The sequence below is a fragment of the Xiphophorus maculatus genome, chromosome 14, assembly GCF_002775205.1.
Source record: "Xiphophorus maculatus strain JP 163 A chromosome 14, X_maculatus-5.0-male, whole genome shotgun sequence".
In the NCBI taxonomy this organism is placed as follows: domain Eukaryota; kingdom Metazoa; phylum Chordata; class Actinopteri; order Cyprinodontiformes; family Poeciliidae; genus Xiphophorus; species Xiphophorus maculatus.
Window position 1 is genome coordinate 2,009,899 of NC_036456.1, and position 27,921 is coordinate 2,037,819.

General features: G+C 39.5%; 1 protein-coding gene across 7 annotated transcripts in view; it reads right to left on the reverse strand.

The window, feature by feature from the left end:
• Positions 1–27,921, reverse strand: part of LOC102219889 (neurexin-2) — an 813,998-nt gene that overhangs the window by 344,284 nt on the left and 441,793 nt on the right. For all 7 annotated transcript variants that reach the window (XM_023346052.1, XM_023346050.1, XM_023346051.1 and 4 more), the window contains 2 exons: positions 27,445–27,618; positions 23,747–23,866 (listed from right to left, as the gene is read on the reverse strand). In XM_023346052.1, the coding sequence (XP_023201820.1) occupies positions 23,747–23,866; positions 27,445–27,618 (294 nt within the window). The remainder of the gene's footprint in view (positions 1–23,746; positions 23,867–27,444; positions 27,619–27,921) is intronic.

Genomic DNA, 27,921 nt, shown 5'->3' on the forward strand with positions numbered 1-27,921 from the left:
GGTGTGTTATCAAGTACGAATGACAAAAAAAAAACGGTAGCTATTGTTACCTAATATTCTACAAAGATATGGATATATACTGGCTGCTGATACTATGGGCAAGTTTTAGCCGTTGATTAAGCACCAGGCTATATGAATAAATGATAAATTAACTAATGTGTATTTACACTGGAGATTCATTCATAAACAAATATGCAGAATGCAAGGCAACTTAGGGTTCATTTCCATGCCCAAGGGCACACCGAGATGTGAAAGGGGAGGAAAATGGAATCAAACCCACTGCTTCCTTACTACGATTTCCACTGAGCCACAGTCGCCCTCAGGGTAAAAAGTAAAGAACGATTAAGCATTACTTAGTTCAGAACATGTGACTCCAGAAAAATATATTAGTAAGCTAATTTATTCATGTTTATTCATCTTTAAATACAAGGAGATCAATGTGACGGCGCTTTCCTCTAAAAATGAAGATAGCTTCATTTTTAAATTTTGAATTCAATATATGAACTTAAGGAAAATTGGACATCTTTACTTGCTGTTTTATTCGAAAATATTCAGAATGTCTTATCGCTTTGCCATGAACAGTCTGTGCTCTGTATCCCTGTTCTGTGGTAATTGGGTGAGTTCAATGTAAATATAAGACAAACAGCAGATGACAAAACAAAAGTAGAATAACAGAACAGAACAGTAAATGGAATAGTCAAAGTTGCGAATCCTTTATCACATTTTTGTGTCGACTTACAGTAAGTCCCTTTCTTTGTGTTTTTTTGTAAAGGTTTTAAAAAGCTGGAGTGGGTGCAGTCCCTGATGTCCATTTCAAAAACAAATTAGCACTCTATTCTTTTAAAAAGCAGCTAAAGCTAGTAAGATTTTAGAAAAAGTACTGGTAAGGAATCATTAGCATATTTATTTTTAGCTAATTTAGTTATTGAGTGACTTTAGGATTTAAAGGTATCCAAACAGACTTGCAGCTGAATTTGGATGGACAGAAGAATGGGCAACATAATTGTACTCTGACCCAAATCTGTGAGCTAACTCTATTCATTTCGTGAACGACGATAAGGACCACAACCAACTGTTAATATCAGAAAACCATCAATACTTGAGACCGCCTCTAAAGATGCTCATAATTGACCATTTTCATAGTTCCAACACCAAATATCCTCTTCCTTCTCTGCCTGCTCCCAGTGCTAACTAGAAGCAACCAATCAAAGCCAGGAGGAAGTTTTTAGCAATGCCAATTATGCTTCTGTACGTGCTAGTTAGCATGACCACCGTTTTCCTGAACGGTAGGTTGTTTCTCTGTCATTACCAGATTGAGCAGTGAATACATGAGGTTAAATAACAGCATTAAGACCTTCGTCTTGGCTCTGATTGGCTGTTTTTAGGAGTGGGGCATTTTGTCAAATGGCAATAGCGGCTCAGAGAGGAGATGAAAGGGATCAATCTTTTCCCAGATTATGCGTCTCATATTATATTATTACAACATGTAATAGTTACAGCAAATATGTAAAAAAAAAAATTATAAAGTTACATACTGTGGCTTTTATATGCATTAATATATATAGTTGAAACCATCTTAGCACTATCACAAAAGGTGATCTCTACAGTCTTCCTTATTGCTGCCAATCAGCCACAGTCTAGCCATTCTTGGATTGTAATGCTAGCACGTGAAGTAGCAAAGCTCCTAAAAGATTTCAGCTTTCCAAGCTGGATTTTTGTTTTGAGAATTTCAGATATACTTTGAAAATTTCAGATATAATCCAACAACATAAATGTCAAATTTCAGTTGCTACAATTGGCTACCATGAGGAGTACGGACATCAAATTTGCAAAAGACAATCCATGAATCAGTACAATCAAAGATGAGTGGTTACCAATGTTAAAGACAGCACCTGAGAGTTTTATGGAAATGAGTTTGAGTGTATTAAAGTGGGTTTTACCTGGATTCAGTGAAGGAGTGTGCTCTAATGTTGGAGCTGTCGCCACATGCCCCGCACACAGATAAGCATTTACTTATCTCCCAGTCTTTCACATCACTTTTATCATCCCTTCCCCACCTGACAGTCTCTAACACGTGTGCACAGTCACGCATGTCGGTACACACAGACACACGGAGCTGTTTTATGTGTGGAACCAGAGTAAAGAGAGGGTTCAAAGCCTGAGTGATTTCTTCGAGTAGAGGATACAGACTATCTTAAACTCAGATCACCTGCTCTCTTATCTTGTATTTTCCCACACTGTCTTTTTCACTCCCCCCAACCCCAACACACTCTCGGAGAGACACAATCTGACCAGCAACACTCAAGTGATGAGCAGATTTCCCTTTTATCGCCCTCTTAGTCACTGCCTCTTTAGAGGACTCTACAGGTCTGTTTTCCCTCTTTTTATCCAGACAACTGGACAGGGTTAGGTGGCCCCAGAGCAGCTTTGCTGTATTAGTTCCCAACTGAATCGCAAACACCGTTGCAACTGTTAAGGTATAAATTTGCCAAAGAGAAGGAGGAAATAAGGTGGAAAACGAGTGATGATACCAGAAATGCAAAATAAAAGGAATAGAATGTATGGGACGAGGATGATCATGAAGCAAAGCCAGGAAATTGTAACTTCAGATTACTGTCAAAAAAATGTGTACTATACATTAACGCCCCAAAAGCAGGGATCACAGAACTGGTGGAGAGGATGAGAAGGTATTAAAGGCTACAAATGAGTCACAGAAGCTGGGATGAAAAATTAGGAAGGAGAGAAAGCAGTAAGCAAGGGTGAGAGACTATAAAGTAAGAGTAAAGATAAGGTAAAGGAGTGCAGACAAGTGAAAGATGGAAAAAGAGTACGGCAGATGAATCAGAAACAGAGCGTAGAAGGTTTTAAAGTGCTATCTGCTTGTTATCTAGTACTTTCCCCCATATGTGTGTGCTTGTGAGTTGGTGTGCATACGCACTGCAATCCATGTTCATTTTTCCTACTGCACTCCTGCTGGTTCATTCTCTCGGGACCATAGGAACCAAATAAACAATTTCCTCCTGCTAGAATATACGTAGCTCTCATCCGACTCCTTTTTTTTTAAACAATTATTCTGCATTTGTTTCTGGGCCACAATGTTTTCTGTCATTATGACTTAAGTAATGGGATCAAAGATATCCCTCATTGGGGTTCCCCCCTCCCAAAATCAACTAAAACTATATCCTCCCACAGAAACTGCTTACATATCTTATCAATGCTGAAGCAAAGCAGCCAGAGGGATGGATTGCTTACTGCTTTTGTCTGCAAGTTTCTGGTTTAGGTTACTCGGCAAAAATCTATAAAACATTCTGTTAAGGTGGAGTAACGAGAAATGGAAAGCTAAAATGTTTTGTTTTGTATCTAGATCAGAAAACCAGTACTAACTTCAATTGTCTGGTGAAAAGAGCTGAAAAGTTTTGAGACTCCTTTGAAATATTGCCACTATTAGGAAGCTCTTCCACCAGTGGATACGGAGAGGTGAGCTGTTTTATGTAACTTCATAAATTATTCCAACTCATCTTCATCTAAAGCTTTATTCAGTTTCACACCCAGTGAAAATGACTTGAGACCAAGACTATCAGTTCACTGGACAGAAATTTATACTAAGTCAATTAAACAGGGGTACAGTGGCAAAATAACTAGCATCAGTGTTTCCCCTTCCATACCATTACGTCGCCACGAAATCAGGCTGGGTTGACTTTCTATATAGCACCAGATCATAGCAGAAGTGCACACACTCATCAGTATACCAGGCATAGCCTGGTAACAGTGTCAAGAGATCTCAAGCTATTTCACAAGCATGAACATTTTCGGTCATACTGCCCTAAAAAGTTTAAAATCTCCAGGTATTCTGAGTGTTTAGTTTAATTTCCAAAAAGACCCCTCTTTTTTTTTTTTTATTCTTAACCCCATTTTTGGGAATCCATTATCTGTCCTAAAGTTTCAAAGGTATACCTAAACAACAAGAAGACTTTAGCGGTTCTGACTGCTGATCTGGCTTGTCTCCCTTTACTGGAAGTTTCAGTGATGTGACAAATCACTGTTGCAAAGCAGGAGGGAGGGAGGGAGGCAGAAAAAGAAGCAAATCAACTAAATGAAAAGCGTTCTCTGCTCTGTGGTTGGCTGAAGTGGTGAGATGAGCCAGTTCAGCCACTGTAACAGAAGAGACAAGCAGACCTACGAATGGAGGTACTCAAACAGCGAATTGATTTCTGGCTAAAATCTCTCTTTCAACCGATTACTGACGCTTCAGAGAATCACATCATCTCAATAATAGGAAAATCTGGGACGATATCTGAGAGTATGTACAGATTTAAACTTATGTGTGAGAGTACCCTACAATAAAACATCAAAATGACTTAGAGATTGATTATCACAAAGTGGTTGTGCTTTATCTGTCTTTTCAAAATTAACTAGCCACGTACACTCCGACACACCAAAGAAAGAAAAAAAAAAGACAGCTGAGCTCACAACATTGCGTGAGACAGCAATTCAATTGATAGAGAGCCAAAACAGGAAACAAATACAAGACGTGGTGAGTAAGATAAAGACGAAACACAGAAATCAAGGGGGAGCAATTGATAGGGTGAGGTGCAGCGACGGCAGCAGGGGGTCAGACTTTTATCTTGAAGCGGAATAAATGAAGAGTGGTGACGGAACTGTGAGCTGCGGGCTGCTTCAATATTTTATCACCGCGGCAAGGTCCAGCATCAAAAGTAAGCCTCTTTTACTTCCTCCTATTTTGGCCGTTGACAGCCCCAAATGCCACCAGTGATGAGAGTGGGCGGAAAGTGAAACATTGAATGTATAGAACAAATGAGACTTGTTTTTTCTCTCCAGTCTTTTACTCATTTCCCATTAATGCTTCTTTTTCTTCATCCGTAAATGAGAAGATAGAACATCCCTCGCAGAGAGAGGCAATGTGAAAGTACTTTATAGTTTCGAACTTTAAGAAGTCACAGCATTTTCTGCTTCTTTAGCTGTTTAAGCTCTTAAAGTGACCAGATTTTTTATTTTTTCTTTCAAGCAAAACACTGATTTCTCTTTGCAATGTCGGTATGTATTTTACACAAAATGTGGCGGGGCTCTCACTGGGATCTTCCGGCCTTAATCTTCTCCATCTTTCCATCCCGCAGGAAATAGCTTTGCGCTATATCTTGCATTTCTGTCTTCAGTATACAAAATGAGGTCACTAAAATGTTTCTTTTCAATAAACAAGTTATTTCAATTTCCATTTGTTATTGAGTTTTATTCATCTTTCATATGACATACTGTATGTAGCCCTGATTTGTCAAATTTTGTGTTAGTGGATATTAATTAAATGCCTGAAACACAAAAAAATTCAAGCATATCACTCTGTCCTTTAAAGAGGCAGTATTATGTATTTTCCAGCCACATAGTATCATTTTATAGCAAAATCAAGTAACTTTGTTCCATTCAGTTGTTACATGTATCAAATATGACTTGACACCTTCAAATTGGATCTGTCTCTTTAAAAAGTGCAGGTCTTTCTGAAACTCCGTATTCAGGAAGTCATCACAACACGGCTCCTTTATTAACCCTTTAACGTTTTTACCAGAGTTTCACTGAGAAGTATCATCTATAATTAGCATCGAAGATGTTCCACCAAGTGTTTGCTAATTGGTGCTGGCTAGTCTGAAGGAGCTGAGGGTGGGAGTCATGGGGATGGCAGTTCTGTGAGACAGAAGCTCGGACGCGCGTTTGTTTTGGTTGTGTTTGCCCAGAATGCTTTGCTCTCTAGTCCATTACCTGCTTCCGGAGCGGTCTCCGGTCTGCTTGGCAGATACATTCAAACCACACCAGTGTGTAGGCGGACTGGAGATTTTTTTTAGTCATACATGTTAAAAATCAAGTATCATTTCCCTTCCACTTCACAATTCTACCCAATATTGTGTTGATAAAGCACATTGAATCCCAATAAAACACACAGAGCATGCTTGTGGTCGTAAGATGACTGTATTCAGCTGTTTATTCATAATATAATTGAAGAAGAGCTCAGGGAATGTAAGGCAGATAAACGTAACTGATGCTTTGATCCGCCGAGATCCTTTATTTTTCTTATTTAGTAGCAACAGCTGTACTCCGAGCAATTTTAAAAATCATTACGAATGACTTTCAGAGAGAACCAATTCAGCTGCTATTATAGATTGCACTGAATCACCAGAGATTTCAACACTTGGGGCAATATGAATCACACGATAAGGCAAACACATTGTTGTGAATATGTATGAGGCTAGCTGAGCCATCAAATCTTCCAGTGTGTGTGACTGGGTGTGTGTGTGTCTATGTAACTAAGGGGCTTCAAGGTTTATGGTATTCATGAGCGCAAGCTGCAAAGCATGGCAATCAGATTCAATATGGCTCAGCTTAAATGGTTTCAAGCGACCTTTTGGCCTCTTTACTCACAACATATTATAGTGCTGCTGACAGTTGCTGGCTGTGCAAATCATAGGTGAGACAGGGTTCGCCTTTTCTAGTAGAAACAAGCTAAAGAACCCCTTTCGCTCCCCCACAGCCTTAAAGTTTGCTCATTTTCAATTCAGCTTCAAGAGCACATCAATTTTCCATGTAAATGACGGGAAATACGACCAAATGAGACGGTGCGTAGCTTTGATGGTTTCAAGCTGTATGTCCAAGATCAGAAGTGCTTCAGCTTCAACATCAGAGACAAGAACAGAGTTGATAAGATGTGGGGACCCGTAGGGATAGAGAAAGAGAGAGAGAGAGATGCACACAGAAAAAGGGGGAGGCACAGAAAGAGACTATCGATCAGTTAAAGCTCTGCTGCCTGTCGATAGAGGCCTCTCTCCAGGGAGTGGAATGACACAGAGAAAGGGAGGCGGTATTTATTAGGCTACCCGTACAGATCTGTACGTACGTGCACAGAGGAAGCCCGCGTGTGCGTCCGCGCACCAGGGAGAGCCGCGCTGATGGGCTTTTAGATCGAAACACACTTAAATGCCCGCATGCAGACTGCTCATGCATGCCCCATTTGTGGCACAGAGTGGAGATAGGCCAATTTTGCAGTCCGCAGGCCTCCTGTTGGAGAGTCCGAGCTCACAATAAAATAGAAAATCATTGAAGGATGCGGAAATGCATTACTTATTGAGTAACGCCGACTATGAGTTATGATTTTTTTTCCTTCCCTATAAAGAACGCAAAGTCAAAGGAGTTCAATGTTACACAAGCCGCTGCATGTTTAAGGAGAGTTGGACATGGAAATGAAAATCTGTCAGCGATGAGATAAAAAAAAAGCACACAACATATCTTTTGGATGTAATCTAATGTAGAACCTTTAAATGCTAAGCCAATTTTGGACTCTATTCTCAAGACGTTAATTTGCTGTTCTTAATCTAATAAAATACAAGAGAGACTGATAATAAGAAGCTAATAACTAGTGGCAATTTTACAACTTAGGTGTTTCAAAGAACACTGCAAGTAAAACTACAAGAACCTCGATGTCACCGCCTTAGAAAAAAAAAGTGTTAATGAGAGAGAACACAAGCAATGAAGTATTTACCAAGATTGAAGAGGTGACAACAGGATTCACTGCAGCTAAATTTAACTGGTGGGATTGCTGCTGCGGCTGCTGCTGATGATGATCAAGATAACTGTGAGTATTGAACTGGGTTGCTTGCGGAGTTGATAGAAGAGGAACAAAATGGGTCACAATTTATTCTCTCTTTTTGGAACTCTCAACTCCCTTTTCACTAAACTGGTTTCAGCTCTAAACTGGTGCTAGTGCTTGCTTACCACCAGTTCTTTGTATTTTCAGCACCTCAAGCTCTGCCTGTAGCAAAGAATAACTGGTTCTTTAGCAGCACAAACTAGGATGTTAGCCAGGGGCAGACTGACAGAGATCAGCAACCAATCAAGCTGTTGTGAGTGCAGGAGTTGATTTTGTTTTTCTGGTAATTTTGTAATTACCAGACGAATTGCATAAACATTAGCTCATACGTTGGAGAAATCTAAGAATATGTTTCTTTACTCAAGCAAGAGTAGCAAGAGTTCATAATTTTTCTTAAGTAAAAGTAAAAAGTACAGTGCAGTATATCCTATTCTTGTGAACAAGCTTAATGTATTATATTGGGGTGGATTAACTAGTCATCGTTTATTATCTGCATAAGCATTACACCACTTACTCGAGCTTGTTTGAAAAAAAAAAGAGACTGGTTTCATGTGTAAGTACGGGACAACTGACCTCCCAAAATAAGAGAAAATCTGGGCCAATTTATTATTGCAGCCAATAGTTTTGGGGAGTAAAACTATTGCAATACACTATCTTCTTTCATACATAAAACATTTATCGTGATGCATGCTGTGACTCTGATTTGGCTCTTGAGTTGTGGTAAACCAAACCAATTCATAAACCGGTTCCAGGACTGGCTCTAGAACCAGCTCTGGTTAGGCACTGGAACCACTCTGGTGGTGTGAAGCCCTGTTGATTAAATTCAAAAGTCCCAGAGTTGTCCCAGAGCGCCAGATGATTTCTGATCTCATCTGGGGTAGTGAGGCAGATTAATCTTCCAGCCTGACCTTTTAAGTAGCCAAAACTTGTTACCACCTCACTTTTGCGATGCCCCTACATCGGTCAAAATCAATAAAGTAATGTTCCCTTTGTATTCTTCAGTGAATAGATGGAGTCAGAACAACCAAACATATAACAAGCACAGTACAGCTGCTTTATTCAAGACCAGAGGCGCTGGACCGAAAGCCCTTTTCTAATCCCTTGTAAAAGTGTGGCCAAAATTAGCTTTCAGGTCTTGTGTTTTGGGGAAACTTTGCTAAGTCTCCTTGCGTGTGCTGGCGGTCTAAATGTAATGCACCGCCAGCACAAAACACAAAGCATTGTGTTTTACCGTGTCATTTCCTGCTCATTTCCCTCCCACCTATGCTTTTAAAGCTCTTACAGAGACGATGTTTTGTCAGACCTGCCCATGGTCCTTTTTGATGCACGCCAGCTGACTGGGAGGCCCGGGCGACTCTATTTACAGAGAGCAGCCTAGACATGAATAATACAGGAGGTGCTGAGCACGGGTATGGAGACAAGGGAGAGGGGAAGATGCTTCGGCTTACGTCTAGCCAGTCAGCCAAGAAAACACATTTAGAAACCGCCAGACGGATACATCTGCAGCCAAACAGAATGCAGAAGGGAAGACTCAAAGGGACAGGTCGGCTGCCGAGCGGCGTCTTCCTCAGCATCCCGAACGCGATTAAAATTCCTGATTCCCTGATTGGTCCCAGATAACAAATTTGCTGACATGCATATATAGACAATTTCACAGAGCTGCATTTTCAGCCTCAATCGGAGCTGCTGCATACCGCAGATCTGGGCTGTCATCTCTGTGGCATATCAATGTGGTTCCTGCTCCGCTCAAGGACACTTGTCTACTTTGTTATGCTCATATGGCTGCCTTCAATTGATCCCTGGCCCTCCTAGGGCTCAGAGAGGATACAGAATTCTTTGAACACAAAGTCTGAATAAAACTGAAGGGACAAGTAGAAATGGTTTTGATTTCAAACACACAAAGGCACTACATCACCAGACAGCGGCAATCTGGAAAAGCTTAAAAATGCAGGCGAGTACATGAAGTCAGACTGCTGCATATATTTTTCATGCAGCTCTTAGCAAAGTTTTCATCTTTCTTGAACTTTTTCTCAATTTGTACCATTACAATCCTAACCGTCAACGTACTTTATAGGAAATGTGTTAAAGACTAATACAAAGTGGTGAATAATTGAGAATTGGAGGGGAAAATGAAGAGGGGCAGCACAATGGCATATTTGGCAGAACTGTGGCTGAGCAACAGGAAGGTCTTGGGTTTGAATCCTGGCCTGGGGTCGTTTTAAATAGAGCTTGCATGTGGGTTTTCTCAGGGGAATCCTGCTTCCTGCTTCAGTTCAAAAATTCCAAAGACTGTTAGGTTATTTGGTTTCTCTAAATTATTCTTTTTAAAGTTAATTTTTTTTCAGCAAGAAACATCTGAATAGTTTGATGCCTCCTAAATCGAAAATATGTAAGACTACGTTTTACTGCAATTACTGCTGTAAGTTGCCCCAGCGTTGCAAATCTAGAGGCTGAATTATTGTATTACCCTTCGTTGGGGGAAAAAGTAACTTGGTCAAATGGAATCAAGAGCAGTTGGATATATGCCTGAACTTTGGTTGCTTCATTCTAACACGTGAATATGCTCTGATCTGAACCGTTCTATTGCTGCTTTGGCTGGATGCTTAATGTCATTTTGCCGCTGGAAGGTGAATGTTCACTCTACGTAGTCTCAAATCTTTATGACATTTTCTTATAGTGCTGCCCTGCATTTCACTCCATCCATTTTAACATCAGCGCTGTCCCTACTATTTTTCACCATAGGGATAGTTTGTCTAGTGTGATGCAGCATCATTTTTCTATGGAAGCTAAAAAGTTCATTTTTAGTCTCATGCAACCAGAGACCCCTTTGTCCACATATTTTCTTTGTACACACAAGTTCTCCTTAATTTCCAGAGGGCGAGCCCAAACAATTTCACACAATTTACTATAAAACTTCACAATTTTTAATATCAAACTGGGTCCAAAAAAAGGTCGGCGCAAGTAAATCTATATTTTCTTAACAGAGAGCTTGATTCCCAGGCTGCAGGCTTTTGTACATGCTACCTAACCTACAATTAATGTAACAGCCTTCAGTAATTAGCCTTGTCCTCATGGAATATGTTAGGTTCATGTGGCTAACCCCCTGCTTAATATTAGGAAAAGGCATAAAATATTGCTTTTTTGTGCAGCTTATGGTTAGGGCTGGCTCGAATGACCCTGAATTATTCCTTTAGTTATGCAGCTTTAGGCTTGGACCCCTAGGAGACCTCCCAAAATGCCAAGAGAACTTTCCCTCACACTGCTCTCATCGTCTCCATCCATATAGAAATCATTATTAGTATCCAGAACTTTTCTTTTTTTTAAAACAGGCCTGTACCTGGCCAACAGTTTTAGGCCGCATTTAGGTCCTGTCTCCTCAGGCCAAGTCCAATCAAGGCACATAGCTGTCCTCCTTCTGGAGCTTCTGCTGGAGATTTTCTTCAGTTTAATTTTTCTTAACTGAACCCAAGATAGCAGTTTTAATTAGAGAAGATTCAAGTTAAAACCTTGGTTTTCAGAGCCATTTTTTTGCAAACTGCCATCATAATAATACAGCAAGACTTTTCTGAATTTGGTGTTAGTCTATATGGAGCTTGTGTAAGTAGGGCACTTTTGAGTTTGAGACCTTGCATCCCTTTCTCATTAATGGTCCAATTAGAACATGTCCCCTCTGGGTAACCCATATGGCCGACCCTTTTGGGTTCCAACTACTGATATTACTGAGACAAATAATGTTGGGGAAAAAATTAGCTTCTTCCTTTACAGCGAAGTAATTTGGAACAGAAAGGATTGGACTGACATTTTCTATTTAAACTGTGAGAGCAAAACTATTCAGCTGGGGAAGGAAGGACACTAGTAAGAATGACAATGCAGTCTCTATGCTTCTGTTTTAGTCTAGATTTTGTTTTTCTGTAGCCTGCCTCTCTTGTCTTTAAATCCCATTCTCATGTCAGCTGCCAGTGAACAGGAATCCCAACCACTGCTGAAACATCACACCACAACGGTGTGCTGTGGGATGCATATAAATGTATAGAATTTCTCTAAGGATAGGCAGAGAGGGAACTTCCTAATTTATCACCATGCAAGTCCCACATCAGTTATCACTGCACTTGACAACTGACTCAGAGCTGCTTTAAAATGGTTGCTGCATTTCCACTCGGCCAACTTTATTGTCACCGGTGAGAAGAAGTAAAAGAAAATGAGCAAGGAAGAAGAATGGAATGGAAAAAAATTGGGGAAAAAACACGCTCAGGTGGTAGATTGGAAAACGGCTCTAAATGAATGCATGACTGTGAAGTATGTTATGAGTTATGATGTGCTCCTGTTTTATATAGTGAGGACATACTGGGATGAATGATCCAAAAATGTATGCAATGTTACTGCATCAAAACAGAGCATCGAACACTCAGTAGCAGTGAAAAGGGGTTGCACTGCTGTGAGTGAATCTTCTTTGGTGTAGACAGAGAGTCTCCACAACATGAGATGGGACTATGTCATTATATAACATGATCATTATATGTGATCATGTGTGTAACTTTTAAGCAGTGTGGCACCTCTAAGTTGGAGTTTAATATCACAGATGTTTTTACATGTCTAAAAAAATAGGTGTCAGATTGCCTAGCTTACATATGCAAAAATAGCAGATGAGTAGAGGATGATTAAAATGTTTCCCTTACCTAAAGCAGCGTAGCTTCATTTGCCATTAAAACACAATTAAGCAAAACAAACACATTCTTGCTGAAAAGTCACATCAATGGTATCTGCTTCTATTTTATCTTTTTTCATGGTTTTTGTTTCAGTTAATTGACATTTACTTACAGAAAAGTTTTTTTTTTCACCGAACAAGAAGCAGCTTTAGAGCAACTTGAAATATTTACATGGAATAAAGGTCAAGAAGGCAAAGGAGTTGAGGGAAAGGACAGGAAGCAGAGGAAAGACAAGGTGAAGAGGAGACTGTCAACTCAGTTTATTGACAAGTCAGCCCCCAGAGGGACGAATAAAATGGAACGTCTTTTTTTTTCTATATGTGCACTGTGTGTGTGTGTGTGGGGGGGGGGGGGTTGAGTGTGTCAGCCTGGATGATCTACCATGTCAACTTAAGGAAAGGTCTCACACTGTGCTAATGCCCTGAGGGAACGCTGGCGTTCTAAGCTGAAATTTGAGTATTTGTCAGTAAGGAGGATGGTAATTAAGCAAGCGTCAGACACCAAGCTGGTTCATCCTGTAGTAGCATAAAAAGTGTTTGTGCCATCAATCCCACTGACAAAATTGTATGATACAATCAGAAAGGGTTGATCAGAAAATGTGCATAACAGCAAATCACATGTCCTGTCTACTGACCTCAACTACACAGAAGATTGGTGGACCAGAGTTTGTCTGGACCCATTCCAGAAAAAAAATCGGTAAACTCCACCAGTTCTCCCTAGCCATTTCCTGCCAATCCTCAGCAATTCCAGTGCTCAGTCTGGAATTTGTCCCACTGAGTTTGATTTCACAAGCTCAGCGGTTGATCAGCGTACAAGGGTGGTGAACGATGTTGTCACGTTTCCGTGCTGATTTTCCAATTGATTGTAGTTGTAGTTTGGCAATGGCAGCAGAAGTGAACAAAGGCATATAGTCCAGTTTGGCCACTGGCGGATTACATACATAATGGCCAAAAGGTAATGACTAGGTAAAATCATATCCAATTGCTTAAAACTTCAACAGAGTCTACAGTTCCAGCAAGTCATCGTTTCTCAAAAGCCAAGGGCCCGGATCCTCTGGACAAAGTAAAACAAAGAACAAGGGGCTGGTTTTTACCAGACTAAACTCTCCCAGGAATAGTGGTCAGATACTCGACTAGAAAACCAACACAAACTTGTTGATAGCTACAAATAATTGCCGATCATGCCAATTGAAGTTTTAAAAGATATTTGTCAGACTGTGCTAATATTCTGAAAGTAGTTAAAAAGGATGCATGAATTTGCTGTAGAAAATGTGGAGCACGGGTTTCTGTAGCTCCAGCTTTGTTTGGCTGTTTCAATTGTCCAGTGGCATTCTCTCTTAAAGCTTACAGGCTTAAGCTCACCATTTCCCCATCCTAGCAGGGAAAGGATAAAGGAACTGAATGCGACTTAGTTTTCTAAGTGTTAGAATAATACTGCATCTCCCTAACTCACTGAAAAACAAATCAATTAGAGCAGAAAACAGCTATCATACAGTGTGCATTTGTTTCAATAAAACTCCTCAATATTTGTAGAAACTAATTTGGAATCAAAACTATTTGAAACCCCTTTATTTAGGCTTATTAGATTGGCTGAAACTTTCACCTAAGATAATCTTTACAACACACAAAACAACCCCAACATAGTCCTATCCTTAATCTACTGAAGTGACACGTACACCAGTTTGCTTCAGGGCTATATTAATAATTAAAACCACTGATGTTGCTTCATGACTTGTGAAGGGGGTTAAAGGTTCAAATATGATGTGCAGGTACACATCACAAATTTATTCTCCTATTTTGTGAAATAATCCCATAATTTATGGAAATGTTACCAGGCATGACCTACAAGGAAACTTTAGGAAAATAATCTGGATTTGTTCACTTACCACCAAGATAGATGGAACAAGAAACTACTGTTCTAAAACACTTAAAATGCAGAAGAGAGCTTTTTTTATTAAACAGAAAGTTGCAGACCAACTCTAGGCCACTAAAGAAACAGTTACAGTGTGTTACATCAGCAAGAACGTGGACGGCGTACATGCTACTTTATAGTGCATTTACGAGAATACAGGAACTGCTGAGATATACATGTACATCACTGTTCAATAAACAGGGTAAAACATTCAAGGTGGTTTATACATTTTTTAGGCACTGAATGTACAAACTGCAAACAAAGAACTTGACTGATAAATGTATGACTTGCAAACCAGAGAAAAATTATTTCTTATTCCTCTTTTCCATTCATTTTCTATTTTGATTTTTTTTTTTTTTAGTTTTATGTTCACACAAACACACAGAGACACACTTGCTCTTATTCCAGAGTAACGTGAAAGGCTTTTTGATAATGCTCGCCAGTGGCTGGAGTGGTTCAGTGCATTTACAAAGCTCCATTAATTGCCCTTTAATGCAGATGTAATTTAAAAGCTCAACTACACACACATATATATATATACTGTATATATATATAAACTTGAGGTTATATACTTGAGGTTAAGTGTTTTTCTCTTCATTCATCTTTGTAAATCTGTTGAATCTAAACTGAAGGATTGGGAAATTTGCATGGAGGTATATTTCTTTGAAATGCTAGCATAAAAATATTACAGTCAGCCAACAACCCCAACAAAAGCATTACTTCCAGTTAAGTCATATTTTATGGCAGCCCCTTCGCTTACAGTTACTGTCCTCAGAATCAAAGGGTACAGAACGTGGCCCATCGCCCTCAGCCAATCGCCCCTCAAGTTCTTGACATGGTGACTTGTGAAGTCCAGTGGGGCTTAACGGCGCTCTCTTCTGAGGGAACCAAAATTGCCTTTGCATGCCCAAACACTATTTCATTACTCCCGCTCACCATCCTCTGCTTTCCATCTCTACTTTCATTTTTCTACCCATGCTTCACACTGAGTGTCTGCAAATGGAGAGATAGCTCTCTGTATCTAATTTGTTATACAGACCATTACTGGGAAAAAGAGATAGACTTTGTGTATATGTGCCTGCATTTCTGATATAGGGAGAACAAAATATACACAGGATTCACACTGCCTATTTTTATTTTTATTTTTTTTGACTTAATGAGGTAGCAGTTAATTGCTTGGTCCAGACAGTCACACTGGCAAGAAAAAGAAAATGTGGAAGCTACCGAGGATTTAGCGGGAGATGAATCCTAAATCTAATTAAAAATAATAATGTAGCCCAGGAGCATAGAGGGTAGCCGCAGGTTTTAGCAAGTCAAATTTCAGACTTTTTAAGACCTTTTAATTCCACTTTGAATGGAATTTAAGTCGAAAAAAACATTCATTCATATAAAGGATGATTGGGGGAGGCAGCTGCACTGTAATCAAGCAGCTGCCCTGTGTGCGTATGTGTCATAACCACATGCGCACTATGTGAGTATGACACTCCACCGTCATACCCACATAGTGCAAAGCTTAAAAATTGGGGATTTTTTGTTGGGTTTTTTTTTGTTTGCACAGCATGCGCTCTCATATGGGTTTACAACGGGAGAGTCAGTGGAAAAAACTATTAAATTTGTGCTTAAAGGGCTTGAGACACGAGAGGCGACATTGTTCCCTCTCCAGTCGTTTCCTATGGAACTAGCACGATGAGGCGACAACCGTTTGCTCTCCTCTAGGAAATCAACCCATGGTGCATGTAAAATTTTGCACTTGTATACGTCAACATGAACACACAGCCGTGCAACGGGACACAAGAAAGTTGAAACATGTTCAAACTTTTGACGTTGTCACTATCGCTTCCCGTGTGTTGGGTTTCACCCCAAGTGCCTTAAGGCCTGTCACTGTCTTTCATCAAGCCATTAGCCATGAAAGACACTAAGAGCTAACTAGCTAGAGAATCTTAACTGCAAGTTACCGGTAGCCTCAAATACCTTCAGGCACAGAACGCCATGAAGATGTTGGAACACAACTCAAACTTTTGCCTGACAGAACCCCCCCCCCCCCCTCCCCCCCTGGCCCAAGGAAAAAAAAACCCATACAGAGATGAGAATATACAAGTTTAAAAGGTACAACATTTAAAACCTGTGATCAATGTATTTAAGGCCAACATGGATAATTATAAAGAAGTTGGGACTTTTAAGGATGTGGTAATGCCTGATATAGAATGGGAATGCTTAAATTTATATGGTGGTTTCTAACAGTTTTTTTTAAATATTGTTTTAGATGAATGCCAGTGTCCGACAGATCAGCCAGCTTTGTAAAAGAAATTTGTTTGCAGCTTCAGTCACACTCCCTCAAAACCCACAAAGTTTTTGGACTGGAGCCAGTGATGGGAATCTAAGTTGGGGCGATCCTCCTCTTGATTTCTCTCTGTCCTGCTCAGTTGAGCACAGAGTTCATCTTTAAGTCAGCACAACATTGACCATAAAAAGCAACCCGACGACCGGAGGCGAGGCAAAAACAAGTAGATTCTACATTCTCACCTTGGTCTAGAAATTATTTGGCTATCCTAGATTCTGATGTGATGCACCTAACAAATGGTGACCTGCTGAGCTGCAGGAGGGGATGGGAGTGAATGCCTTTCAGTGATCAGGTTTCATTAAGGTTTTGCGAGGAGATGTAGAGAGAGGGGTTCAGCGTGACTGACGCTTCTTGAGGCCTGTAAAGCTGATCAAGCATTAACAGTAGGCCAGCGAAGGCAAAACGAGAGAAAAGCTGAATCCTTCAGAATTACAGAAGACAATTTACCAAGTTATGCCATGAACATGGTATAAATAAAAGCAACAATGAGGAAATAAAGAATAATAGCACATTTACTTACTATATAAAGGTAATACACATCTATCCTTCCCAAATCACCTACAATAGCATTTTCCAGGTGTCTGATAGTAACATAATGATGTACACCGTGTTGCTTGGTGCATAAAATGGGACATTTTCAGACTCAGTTAAACAGTAAGGTAGGACAGGATAGTTATAATGCTACATTGAGCTAACGAGCAACTTCAAAGATTTGAAAATGTTTCGTTGGATAGCTTTTCAAATAAAACAACCAGATGTGCATTTCCTTTCCAACAACCGTAGAATTCCTGATAATAAAAAAACCCAGCAGGTAACCAAAATGAATTTTGTTCCTCTCTGACGTCAACGTTTATTGTCAACCATAATTCTTAGAGAACCTTTATGTGCTGTTGCTATGACTGCAACTACAAGGAGAATAAAGAGCTAAAATTACCCTCTTAATTTTGCGTTCAAACTGTAAGGAAGGAAATGAAATGAATAAATTAAAAACTTTGTTGTGGTAAAGTAACAGGCTTAATGTTGGGAACCCTGCATAAGACCATCTGTTGAATTTCTTGGACGCTTTTTAAAGGGTCCCCTAAATTGGGTCAGTTAAGCAGTGAAAAGATGTTAAGATTTACATGAGAGCTAGCTCCTTGACTTTTTAAAACGGCAAAATAAATTAGGCTTACAAATACACAACTGCTTGTGTTTATAGTGTAATTTTGGACAGACAAAGAAGCTGATTTCTAAACTATTACATTTTTCAATATAGGTATGGTAACTTCTGGACTATTGGTTGCACCTGAATATAAGCCACACCCACTAACTTAAAATTAAAAATAACTGTGACTTTTGTCTTGAGACAAATTCTTCCCTTAGCTTGTGCTGTTTTCTTCATCACATAGTTGTCCAGCCTTTCAAACCCCATTGGTAAAATCCTTATAATCTATAAGCCATATTACTATATAAGCCACAGTGCTCAAATGTATGAAAAAAGTAGCAATTTGTAGTCCGGAAACTATGATAACCAAGTCTCAGGATGATATCAGGGAAGCTTAACCTGAGTTTTATGGAATATATGCACCTTATTTGTAGAGCAGATAAGACAATTGTAAGTACAGCAGTGTAAGATTAGACTGAATGGGACAAAAAAAAAAAAAGCCAAGGTGCACCTTCACAAAATAAAATAAACTAAAAAATAGTAACATGCTGCATCAACGCAACCGTGAGTAAAGCAGAAATATACCAACGTAAACTTTCTGAGTTTGTATGATAATGAGACAGCAGTAGGGATGAGCTATTGGGAGAGAAGGCAGATTGAAATCAGCAGTGCTGTAAACACGCTGGCACTATTCCCTTAGTTAGTATGCTTGGCAGCACCATTCAAGCAGCAGCTGGATCCATGGAACACATGCACGGGACGTGCTAACGTCCGCCGAATGCGTGCAGTTGAACAAAGAAGCCCTTTCTGTCCTGCTTTCTCTCGCTCGCATAAGCAGAAAGTGAAAGAGCAGGAGACAAACCAAGTCCTCGCACTGCATCCACTTACACAGCATCTCTGTCTGAGTTGGTTCTAGATGAACAAAGCAGAATACCAAGTGGCCCACTTACAGGCTATGCAGAGACAAATAGACCAGTCAATCACTGAAGGCTGCTAGAGAATAGCAAATGCTATCAGATGGATTTGAGCAAGACAGAGTATGAGGCCACTCTGTATGATTGGTTATTCTACAAAGGCAGCCATATGTATAAACAATGTGTTACCGTACAGGAAACTACTAGTTATATGCAAACTATAGAAATGTCAGCACTCCATACGCTCCTATTAATGGTCTGAATGGAAAAGAAGAATAATTTTCAAAAACGGAATGCATTTAGAACAGCTACTTAAATGTTAAGGTGGAGCCATTAAAAAAAGAGATTGTAGCTTTTTTGCTGTTGTGGTTTAAGGCCCTTTCTGATGAGAATCACTACTCAAAGCTTAAATGGCCTCACCTGATGCACTGCAAAACTATCAGGTGGTCTCATGAAAACCACGATGTGTGCCACCACCTATTGCAGAAAGTGAAAAGTATGTTTGAAAAAAACACCGGAAACAGCTAGTTGTAATCAAAACTGTCAGCAGGTGCAGATCACCTCGGGATAATCCCATTTTTATTTTCAATCACCCCATTTTCCACTGTGTCACATATTATGTAGTCGTCTGCTTTCCCTTTGAATATTATCTTGAGTGACTTTACAGATTAATACAGGTGTCAGTTAGCTTGGAGGCACTGCAAAAAAAAAAAAAATCAAAGGATGTCGACAAGTGATGTGTTAATAGCTCATTTAATTATTTTTCAATTTAAATAGTGTTTTGTTACCCGGGTACAAAGTAGACATCCATCTAACTGCATTTAGACAGTAACATAATACTTGAAAGGCAGCGATTTCTCATTAAGCTTCTGCTAGAAGTCAAATCATTCATCATTGTAGTCTCTAAGGTAATATTAAGGAAGCCACATTCAGAGAGATGACTGTATATTCCCATCTTGTTAAAAAAAACATCTGAAATCAACAACGATGTATATGTTCACCATCTTGTAAAAGTATTTATTACCATCAGTTTCACATTTTTGCCATGTTGCAACTACAAACTTTGATGCAATTAATTTTTTTTGCGTTTTTTTTTCTGTCTATTTTCTAATATATACGTAGTAGCACATATTTGTGAACAGTTTTTAGAACCAATCTATCACTGGTGCCCTTTATATACACTGAATATATAAAGAGCCACATAGGACAGAAGTAAATAAGTTAATGATGTTTACATCATTAACTTATTAAAGAAATCTAACATGAAGTAAATGTTTAAAGGATTTATTTAATAAACAAGAAACGTACCAAATATGTCATTAAATCATCCAATTTCCTGTTCCTGCAGAGTCACTATGAAATAATTCTGTCAAACTCAATGATCAATAGATCAATATAGACCCCGCCCACTGCCCCGCCCATTATCTTTGATGGGCGAGTTTGGCAGAAAAAAGTATTTCTCAGTGACGCTGCAGTAACAAGAACCAAGAAATAATTGATTTATTCAATTGTGCATTTACTTACTGATTTAATGATGTATTTATTAATCAAATTTTGTCCCTTTTGGTTTTCCATATAAACACACCGTCACTACCATGAGACATGGTGGCGGTATCATGCTGCGGGTGGCTCTACAAATGATTAATTTCATTAAATCATTAAACAAATATGTGCGCCACTTCTGTGAATTTGCTTTCATTATAATGCACTGCTTTGTGTTGGCCTATTATATCGTGAATAAAACACACCGAAGTTTGTTTACAAAGTGGTCAAATGTGAAAATGTACTTTTACAAGGCACTGTTGATATGTTTAAAAACAACAGGCAGCCCCATTTAGCAAAGGAGGGGAAAAAATACTAGAAGATGGAATCTTTTATCTCTGTTTGAATCATCTACTCTGCTGAACTGCGAATCTGTGTTCATAAATAATAACTGCAGCGTCAATAATTTTGACAAGCCTTCCACCCCAAGTGAAACAAATGATTCAGGGCTCAAATGAAGGAAAGAGCACAAAAGCCTTTCCTGCACTGAATAATGTTTACAGCATAAAAACTATTAATGTGTGAATGCAACTGCATAAAGCTGGTAGCAAATGACAATGTTTTCAGCAGCCATTTTAATAAGATGCTCCTTGTTATGTTTTTTGGGGTTTTTTGTTGTTTTTTTGGTAAAAACGTTTTGCTGTTTTGAATCCACACACCAGGAACAAATACACCCAGTAGGGCTGCCTTACACTTTTCTGTAATTGTCACCTGAAAAGGTCATTCACACAACAACAGCTTGAGAAATAATTACTCTATTACATTCTACTTGTTACTTATTACGCAGTGGGAATCAAAAGAAACGCCAATCACTTTCATTTCTTGGCTCTGTCTGAAGGCACCATTAAAGTAATTACATTTTATTTTGCTTCTCCTTCTTTGAGTCAAGTGCAGAACCTATCACATGAAAGGTAAGCGAGTGTGCAATCTTTGTACCTTTTAGATTGCGAAAAGTTACTGAACACGAAGGCCACCTTTTTGTGTTTTATTGCACTAACATTACCTCTATTTCTTGCGCAGTGTGATTCTACAAAGAAACATTCAAAACCGAACAATAAAGGCTAGAAAATACTTTGTATTGATCAATTATGGCTACTTTTTTGGGGGGGGGGTTTCAGTGAAAAGTGCAAGGTGTCTTTGCCATTGGCATTGTGTCAAAAGAATCCATGTGGACGTTTTGTGAAAGAGCTTGAAGGTTGAACGTGATGTACTGCAAAAGATCCTACCTTAGTTTTGGGAGCTGATTCAAGAAATTTTCATCGTACATCAGCATATTCTGAGAACCACAAATCCGAAGAAACATCCCAAAAAGATGAAGTAATATACGGAAAAGAAGGCAAGAGTAAAGAGATGGAAGTTGTTGGCAGGAAGGAGCCAAACTTCAGCTTATGTCCAGATCTCAAGGTTTTTTTCTGCTTCAAGATGGCAAAAAGAGTTGACGGGTGTTCGGAAGATGTGCTGCTGTTATGAGGGAGGAAAAAGACGGGCGACAAAAGAAACCAGCAGCAGCAAAAGCAAGACATGCAGATTTAAAAACAGGCAGCCACACTGCTGTACTCTGGACAATATGAACAACATGAAACACCTCATTAATGTGTTCAAAGTACTTGAGCTTTTTCGTAGCTTGGTTAATGTTTTTTTTGCAGATAAGAAGAAAAACGGTACAGAACAGTGGTGGGCACACTTCCACTAATTCGCTCATATGCTAATAATGGAGCTAATATTTTGTTTAGACCTTACTAAGTAAACGCTAAATAAATAGCTAGCGCACCTAGCTAGCCCCAATATTAAACTTTCTACATAAATTCTAAAGTGCCAATTTACTTGGTTGTTTCGAAAACGTTCAACTGCATAAACTGAATTCTTCAAGTAGTTTAATGTTTGTCTTGTTATTATGAAGTGGATGAAGACTGTGAAGATCATAATGGTTGAGTTCAGCACTTTAGCATTAGCTTCTGCTAAAGTGCCATGTTGGTATAGCACTTTAGCTTTAGCAGAACAAATCTTTATGATTAATGCTTTAGGATTTGTGCATTAGTGATTAGTGCCGTTAACTTTGTTTTAGCGGCACCCACCACTGGCAGAGACCTTAAACATTTCAGATTTTTAATTCAAAAAATACATTTGTTATAAGCAAGAGAAAATATGATAAATTTCCTCTCAGTTGTTTTGTACTGCAGTGTGGCAACCGGACATAATAAAGCCGTTGTAGAAACACAAATTGTGAGTGAACTTTAACCAGCAGCTAGTTTCTTTTGAAAAGTACAAATGTGATGAAGATAAAATGACACAAATATGTCACCGCTGATTGTCTGTTCTATATTTGGAAATATAGAACAGAGCTCTATGTTTAACCATTCCTGCGCCACAGTTTGATAGTTGTGCTAGTTTAACCCCTGATTTTATTTACAGAATACGTTAAATCAAGCTGCTGGTGAAAGTTCCCTCTGTCTACATACTCTCAATACACACACACACATCAACTTAGGAAACTTTCCCATATAAACCACAATTCTGCCCACGTTCGGATGCGTCTTCTCAAAAAAAAAAAAAAAAAAAGAACAGCAAAAGGTGCTTTCTCCCCTACAAGAAGAAATTAACCTTCTGTCTTTCCCTTCATTCTTTGGACTCCTTAATCATTTTGCTAATCAAACTTTGGCATTAATCACAACTCACAGCAGTCACACCAACACTGTCACAAATAAAACTGAAGAAATGTTAATTATCCAATCACCTCTACTTATACAAACATGAATATCAGCCGGTCAGGGCGGACTGCGCAGCGTAGCAGAAGCTCCAAGTTACCATACACAAGGCTTCGTTATCAACATTGGCTTTACAGTTCAAAATGAGCATCTTCGCTTACAAGTGGAGAACGAGGCCCGCTCGTTACCAACGGCAGCACCTCAACACGAGCTGGTCCACTGAGCTAATACCAAATTCACGTTGCGTAATGAGAAGCAGGGTGGTGGATAAACCTCTCAGTCAGCTTCCTTCAGGCTAAAGTAGTGTTTTCTAATTAATATCTGAAGCAGCTCCCTGACAAGGGGTCGGCTTATTCATTTTTATTTACCATGTAATTTTAAATGTTCAGTGAATACTGAGAGGAAAATGAAAGGTCTGCCCTAATGGAACTAACTTGTGGGCTGCGTGCTCAGCGCTGAGGCTTCACTAAAAGCATTATCTGCTGCGACGTACCGGCTGCAAAGTGTCAGGCCTGCATGGAAGCAATTAGGAACATTGGAATAAGCGTCATGTTTGCGATAACCGTGTTGCGCGGTTTGCTGTTTTTTAAGCCTATAGGTGCAAGGCTCCCAGCAGGTGATTACGCGACGTGGGACTCCGGGCCTAAACAAGTAAAACCTTCCTTCCTTTTCACAGCTTTGCTGTTCTGCAGAATCCAAGGAACACTGCGAACACATCCCGCTATTTTAAATAAAAAAAATTACAACAATTCTTTTAAACGCTTTACCGACTTTTCGCCATCCATTCAAGCCCATTCACATCCGAGCTACGGGAATCAAAAGATTTACGACTCACGGTCGTTGCAAAATGAGCCTCCGTAGGACGTCATTGTGCAGTCGCAGGTGAAGCCCTCCCACTGCTGGAGACAGACCCCCTGATGGTAGCAGGACTCCTCCGTACAGGTGGTGCTGGGTCCTGAGAGACGGAAATTAGCCAGGAGGATCAAATTAAAATCGGCCATGCATAATAAATGCAAGCTTGTGTACAATGGAGATAAAACAAAATAGCAATGGGCATTTCACGTAACTTTGGCTGAGGAAGAAGAAGAACTGCACTGTTTATCAGTGGCTGGTACTTGATTTAGATCAGAGTACATTTTATATTTCATTTGATTAAAGTCTCAGCCTCTGGAGAAAGTGTGAAGAGACCCAGAATTGAAGTTACTTAAGGTTCTGGGTGAAGTTTCTACACATAATTTGGGGAGCCATGTTATCTGTTGATTTTCTATCAATAGATAACATATATCAGCTATTTATATACATTTTAAAAATCCTTTATGTAATTGTACTTTGTAATACAAAGGTATTTTTGTTAGAAAGTAACTGTTTTTCAGAACCTACTACCCATCATCAAAAATTAAACACTTCAAACTTATCACTGCAAGAAATCTATATGGTATAAAAGTTTGATGTATTGAATGATGTTTGATGATAAGTTAATATGTTCAGGTTGACCCTGGTGTATTACAAATACAGAAAACCAGCACAAAAACACAGCAGCAGTCTAATCTGACATCAGATTGACTACATTTCGTTTAATCAAGAAACCAAATTGTAGTTGCATCTAAAATCCTTGCGGACATAAAGTGACAGATTCCTGAGGCGTTGGCCTCTGTACAGTAGACCGCCGTCTAATTGCTGTTCAGCATTCGCTGTTAAATATTGAATATTAAAAAATAAAACGCAGCTTGGGAAGTTGGAATATGTTGGCATAATGCTACATGACACGCGTTTGTAGGCAGTTCATTTTTAGGTTTAGCACAGTGAAACGTTTTAAAACCGTAAACATTACTTGTCAGCTTCTTTGTCTTTTTCTTTTTCAAAAGCTATATAGTCTTTAATTTTTTTTTCCCACACAATTTGCAACGACATAGCTTATATTTCAGTTCGTAACATTTTAGGGTACCACGGACTCGCTTTGCTGGCTGTTTCTTTCATTATAACTTTTTTCTTATAACTATATTTTACAACTTTCTTTCGGCAATATTGCGTCTTCATTCTGTCAGTAGCATAACTATTATCATAATATGACTTTATTCTTGTATTTAAAAAATATTATATTAGCTTGCTTTTTCTATTCACTGTCACAAATGTCTCCATGTTTGTATCCAGAAATACGTAGTTCTGTTTTGGCTAGTTCTGCTAACGGCTTGAACAGGCAGTGTTACTATGAACACTGCTGCCACCTATTGACCGGAGGCTTGTTTAGAAGTCAAGAAGCAAAACATAACGTTCCCCTGCTTCGTGCTGGCTACCGACCCAGGATGCTGTTACTTATCATTACTCCTCAGCGTTAGCTATTTATTGCTTAATAAGACGGAAACCAAAGGGAAACAAGATCACCACATGTGCAACTCCAAAAAAAAAAAAAAAAAAGCTGATTGTTGGAGATTGTTGGTGAAAATGCTGAAGAATAGATATTTGATTTGGCTGCACATGAATTCATAGGTGGGATGACTATTTTTGAAACAAGTGAGCGGTGGCTTTTGTGTTGATTTCAGTGGGGCTTCTCATTACAGCCTCAATTAAACAGAGATTTTCAAAGAACCGTGGTTCACTTCCAGACTAATTTGTTTGTGCACAGATAAACAGCCTCTGCACTGTGCCATTTACAAATGGCCTAGTTAAAAAAAAAAGAAAAAAAACGACCCCAGCCCCTTTAATTCTACAAGAACCAAACACACAAGTAACCAATCAGATCATTATTATTATTATTTTGGTTAGGAAACAACTACAGTACTACCTTTTTGCTTAATAATTAATTGGCATTCTTAAGAGCAATTACTTCATCCTTCCTCTTTAATTTAGAAAACAAATTTTAGTTTCACCTAAAATCTTGTTGATTTGGGTTTGTTGGAGTGTGAACTCCCATCTGCTGTTTGCTCCAAACGTTTGAGGAAAATCCTGCTGTATTAAGGGGGGAACACGCTTAATATGACTATAAAACCCAAGTAAACACATCTTCATTCCCTTTCTGCAGTCGGCTCTGCGCTGCACGAACAGCTTGCTTATAAATGAAACATCTGCCTATGTACAAACTGTGCATCCAGTTGGAAATTGGTTTATGCCTCGGAATAAAAGAACCTCGAAATGAAACATCTTATTAAATCTCGAAATTTGATTTTACGTCTGCTTTAGGCACCAAATACTCGAGCTTCCCATTAAAGTTCCCAGCGCTTTCGGATCTAAGTTCAGATGGGCCGTTCTTCATGGTAGTAAAAGGTGGAGCAAAAGCTTCTTTTAGTAAGACCTTTTCCATAAACAAATCAGAATCATCTTTGACAACTGAGGAGGAACCGTAAGTAAGAATACTCTTAAGGGCAGTGAAATCATTCCTGTAATTGATGTAAAATTATATATTTTCTTATATATTTATGTAACATCGACAGGGGGATAATTGAATTTCTAACATCCCCGGGTTTATTTGTCAGAAAAAAATAAATAAAAAATCAAAACCTCCAAAAATCTGCTCAGGTATTAGAGCTCAGTTTCCTGGAAGTCGGATCATTAACAACCATTGTGTGAGCCTGCAGGAACGGGTGAGATAACTTAATGCAATTTTAAACTGTGTTTGGAGCAAAGTAATTGTGGGTTGTAAGTGTGGGTAGGTAATAAGGCTAGCTGGCAGAAATGGCATCATTTAGGAGGAAGTGTTGGGGGGGGGGGACCCAGAACACATGAAAAGCTTTAGTCGGTGCGGTTTCAGCCAGTGTTCCCCACAGGGAAATTAAGCCTGGGTTCTCCTGTGCTCAGTAGGCTACTGAGACATGGTGGACTGTGGCTCAGGCTGTGGTTTGTGTGAAAAGAGGGGGGACTGCTACTGCCAAAAACTACTGTTATACCCAGGATTAACTGACATCAGAGCCATTTAGCCCGAGACATGCAGCAACCCAAGCATGGCGGAGGTAGAAACGGTGCTAAGGCGAGACGAAAGGAAAGCCACAAAGCTACAAAAGTGGGGTGTTAGTGAGATTAACCACACTGTCGATAGCGGAGAGAGGGAAAAACGTCCGCCCCCTGCAGGATTTACGAAATAACTAGGACAATACACAAAGAAAGGAGACTAAAGGCTGGCCCAAGCACTCCAAGCTGGTTACGAAACAGCCGTTGCCGTCTTTGACTTCGTCAAACGTCACACACGAGATTTGAAACGGCGGTTTTCTGTCATCTAGGTAGAAGGAATCACTGTGACTCAGCTTGGATAATAATACTTCAAATCAAGGGCAGTTGATTTTTCCTCCCCTGGTAACTCACAGGGGAGATAATTATCGAATGGTCTTTCCTTAAAAAAAAACTGAAAAAAGAAAATAAAAATCCAGTAGCCCTAAGTTATTTATTATGACTTAGACCTTTTTATGGAGGGTGACCGGTCCTGTGATGCACCCTGGAGAAGGGCGCCAGCTGCTCTGCGACCCCTGACAGGATAAGTGGGCATAGACTACGGGGCGGGTGAGTGGATGATGAATGAAAGTGACAAAGAGAAGCTTCTCGTACCGTCGCAGCCTCGTTCCACCTGCCCCACCTTGTGGAGGGCATCCGCGATCAGGTCAGGGAGTCTCCCGTTCAGGTCCACAGAGGCCAGGCAGCCCTGGTACCCGTCCCGGGATGCGATCAGTTTGGGCAGATTGCTGTACATGCTCTTCGTCACGCCACCGATGTACAGCTCTCCTGCAAAACACACACATGAAGAAGGCTGTAAGAGATGGAAACAAACAAAAATGATACACAGGAAACTTCTGGTTTTACTAGAAATCTGAGGCTAATCTTTAACAAACAGCCAGTCTTGTTGAATTGTAGCTTTGAATTTAATGGCTATAATTTCGCCTTATACCTTATTAACACTAGCATAAACTCACCTGTTTTGTTTTTCAAATCTAAGCAATGGAGGCATTAAAAGGTAACAAACCTCTGTGTTGCATTTTTCTGAAAATTAACAATATGTTGAATATTTTTCAAACTCCAAACTAGTTC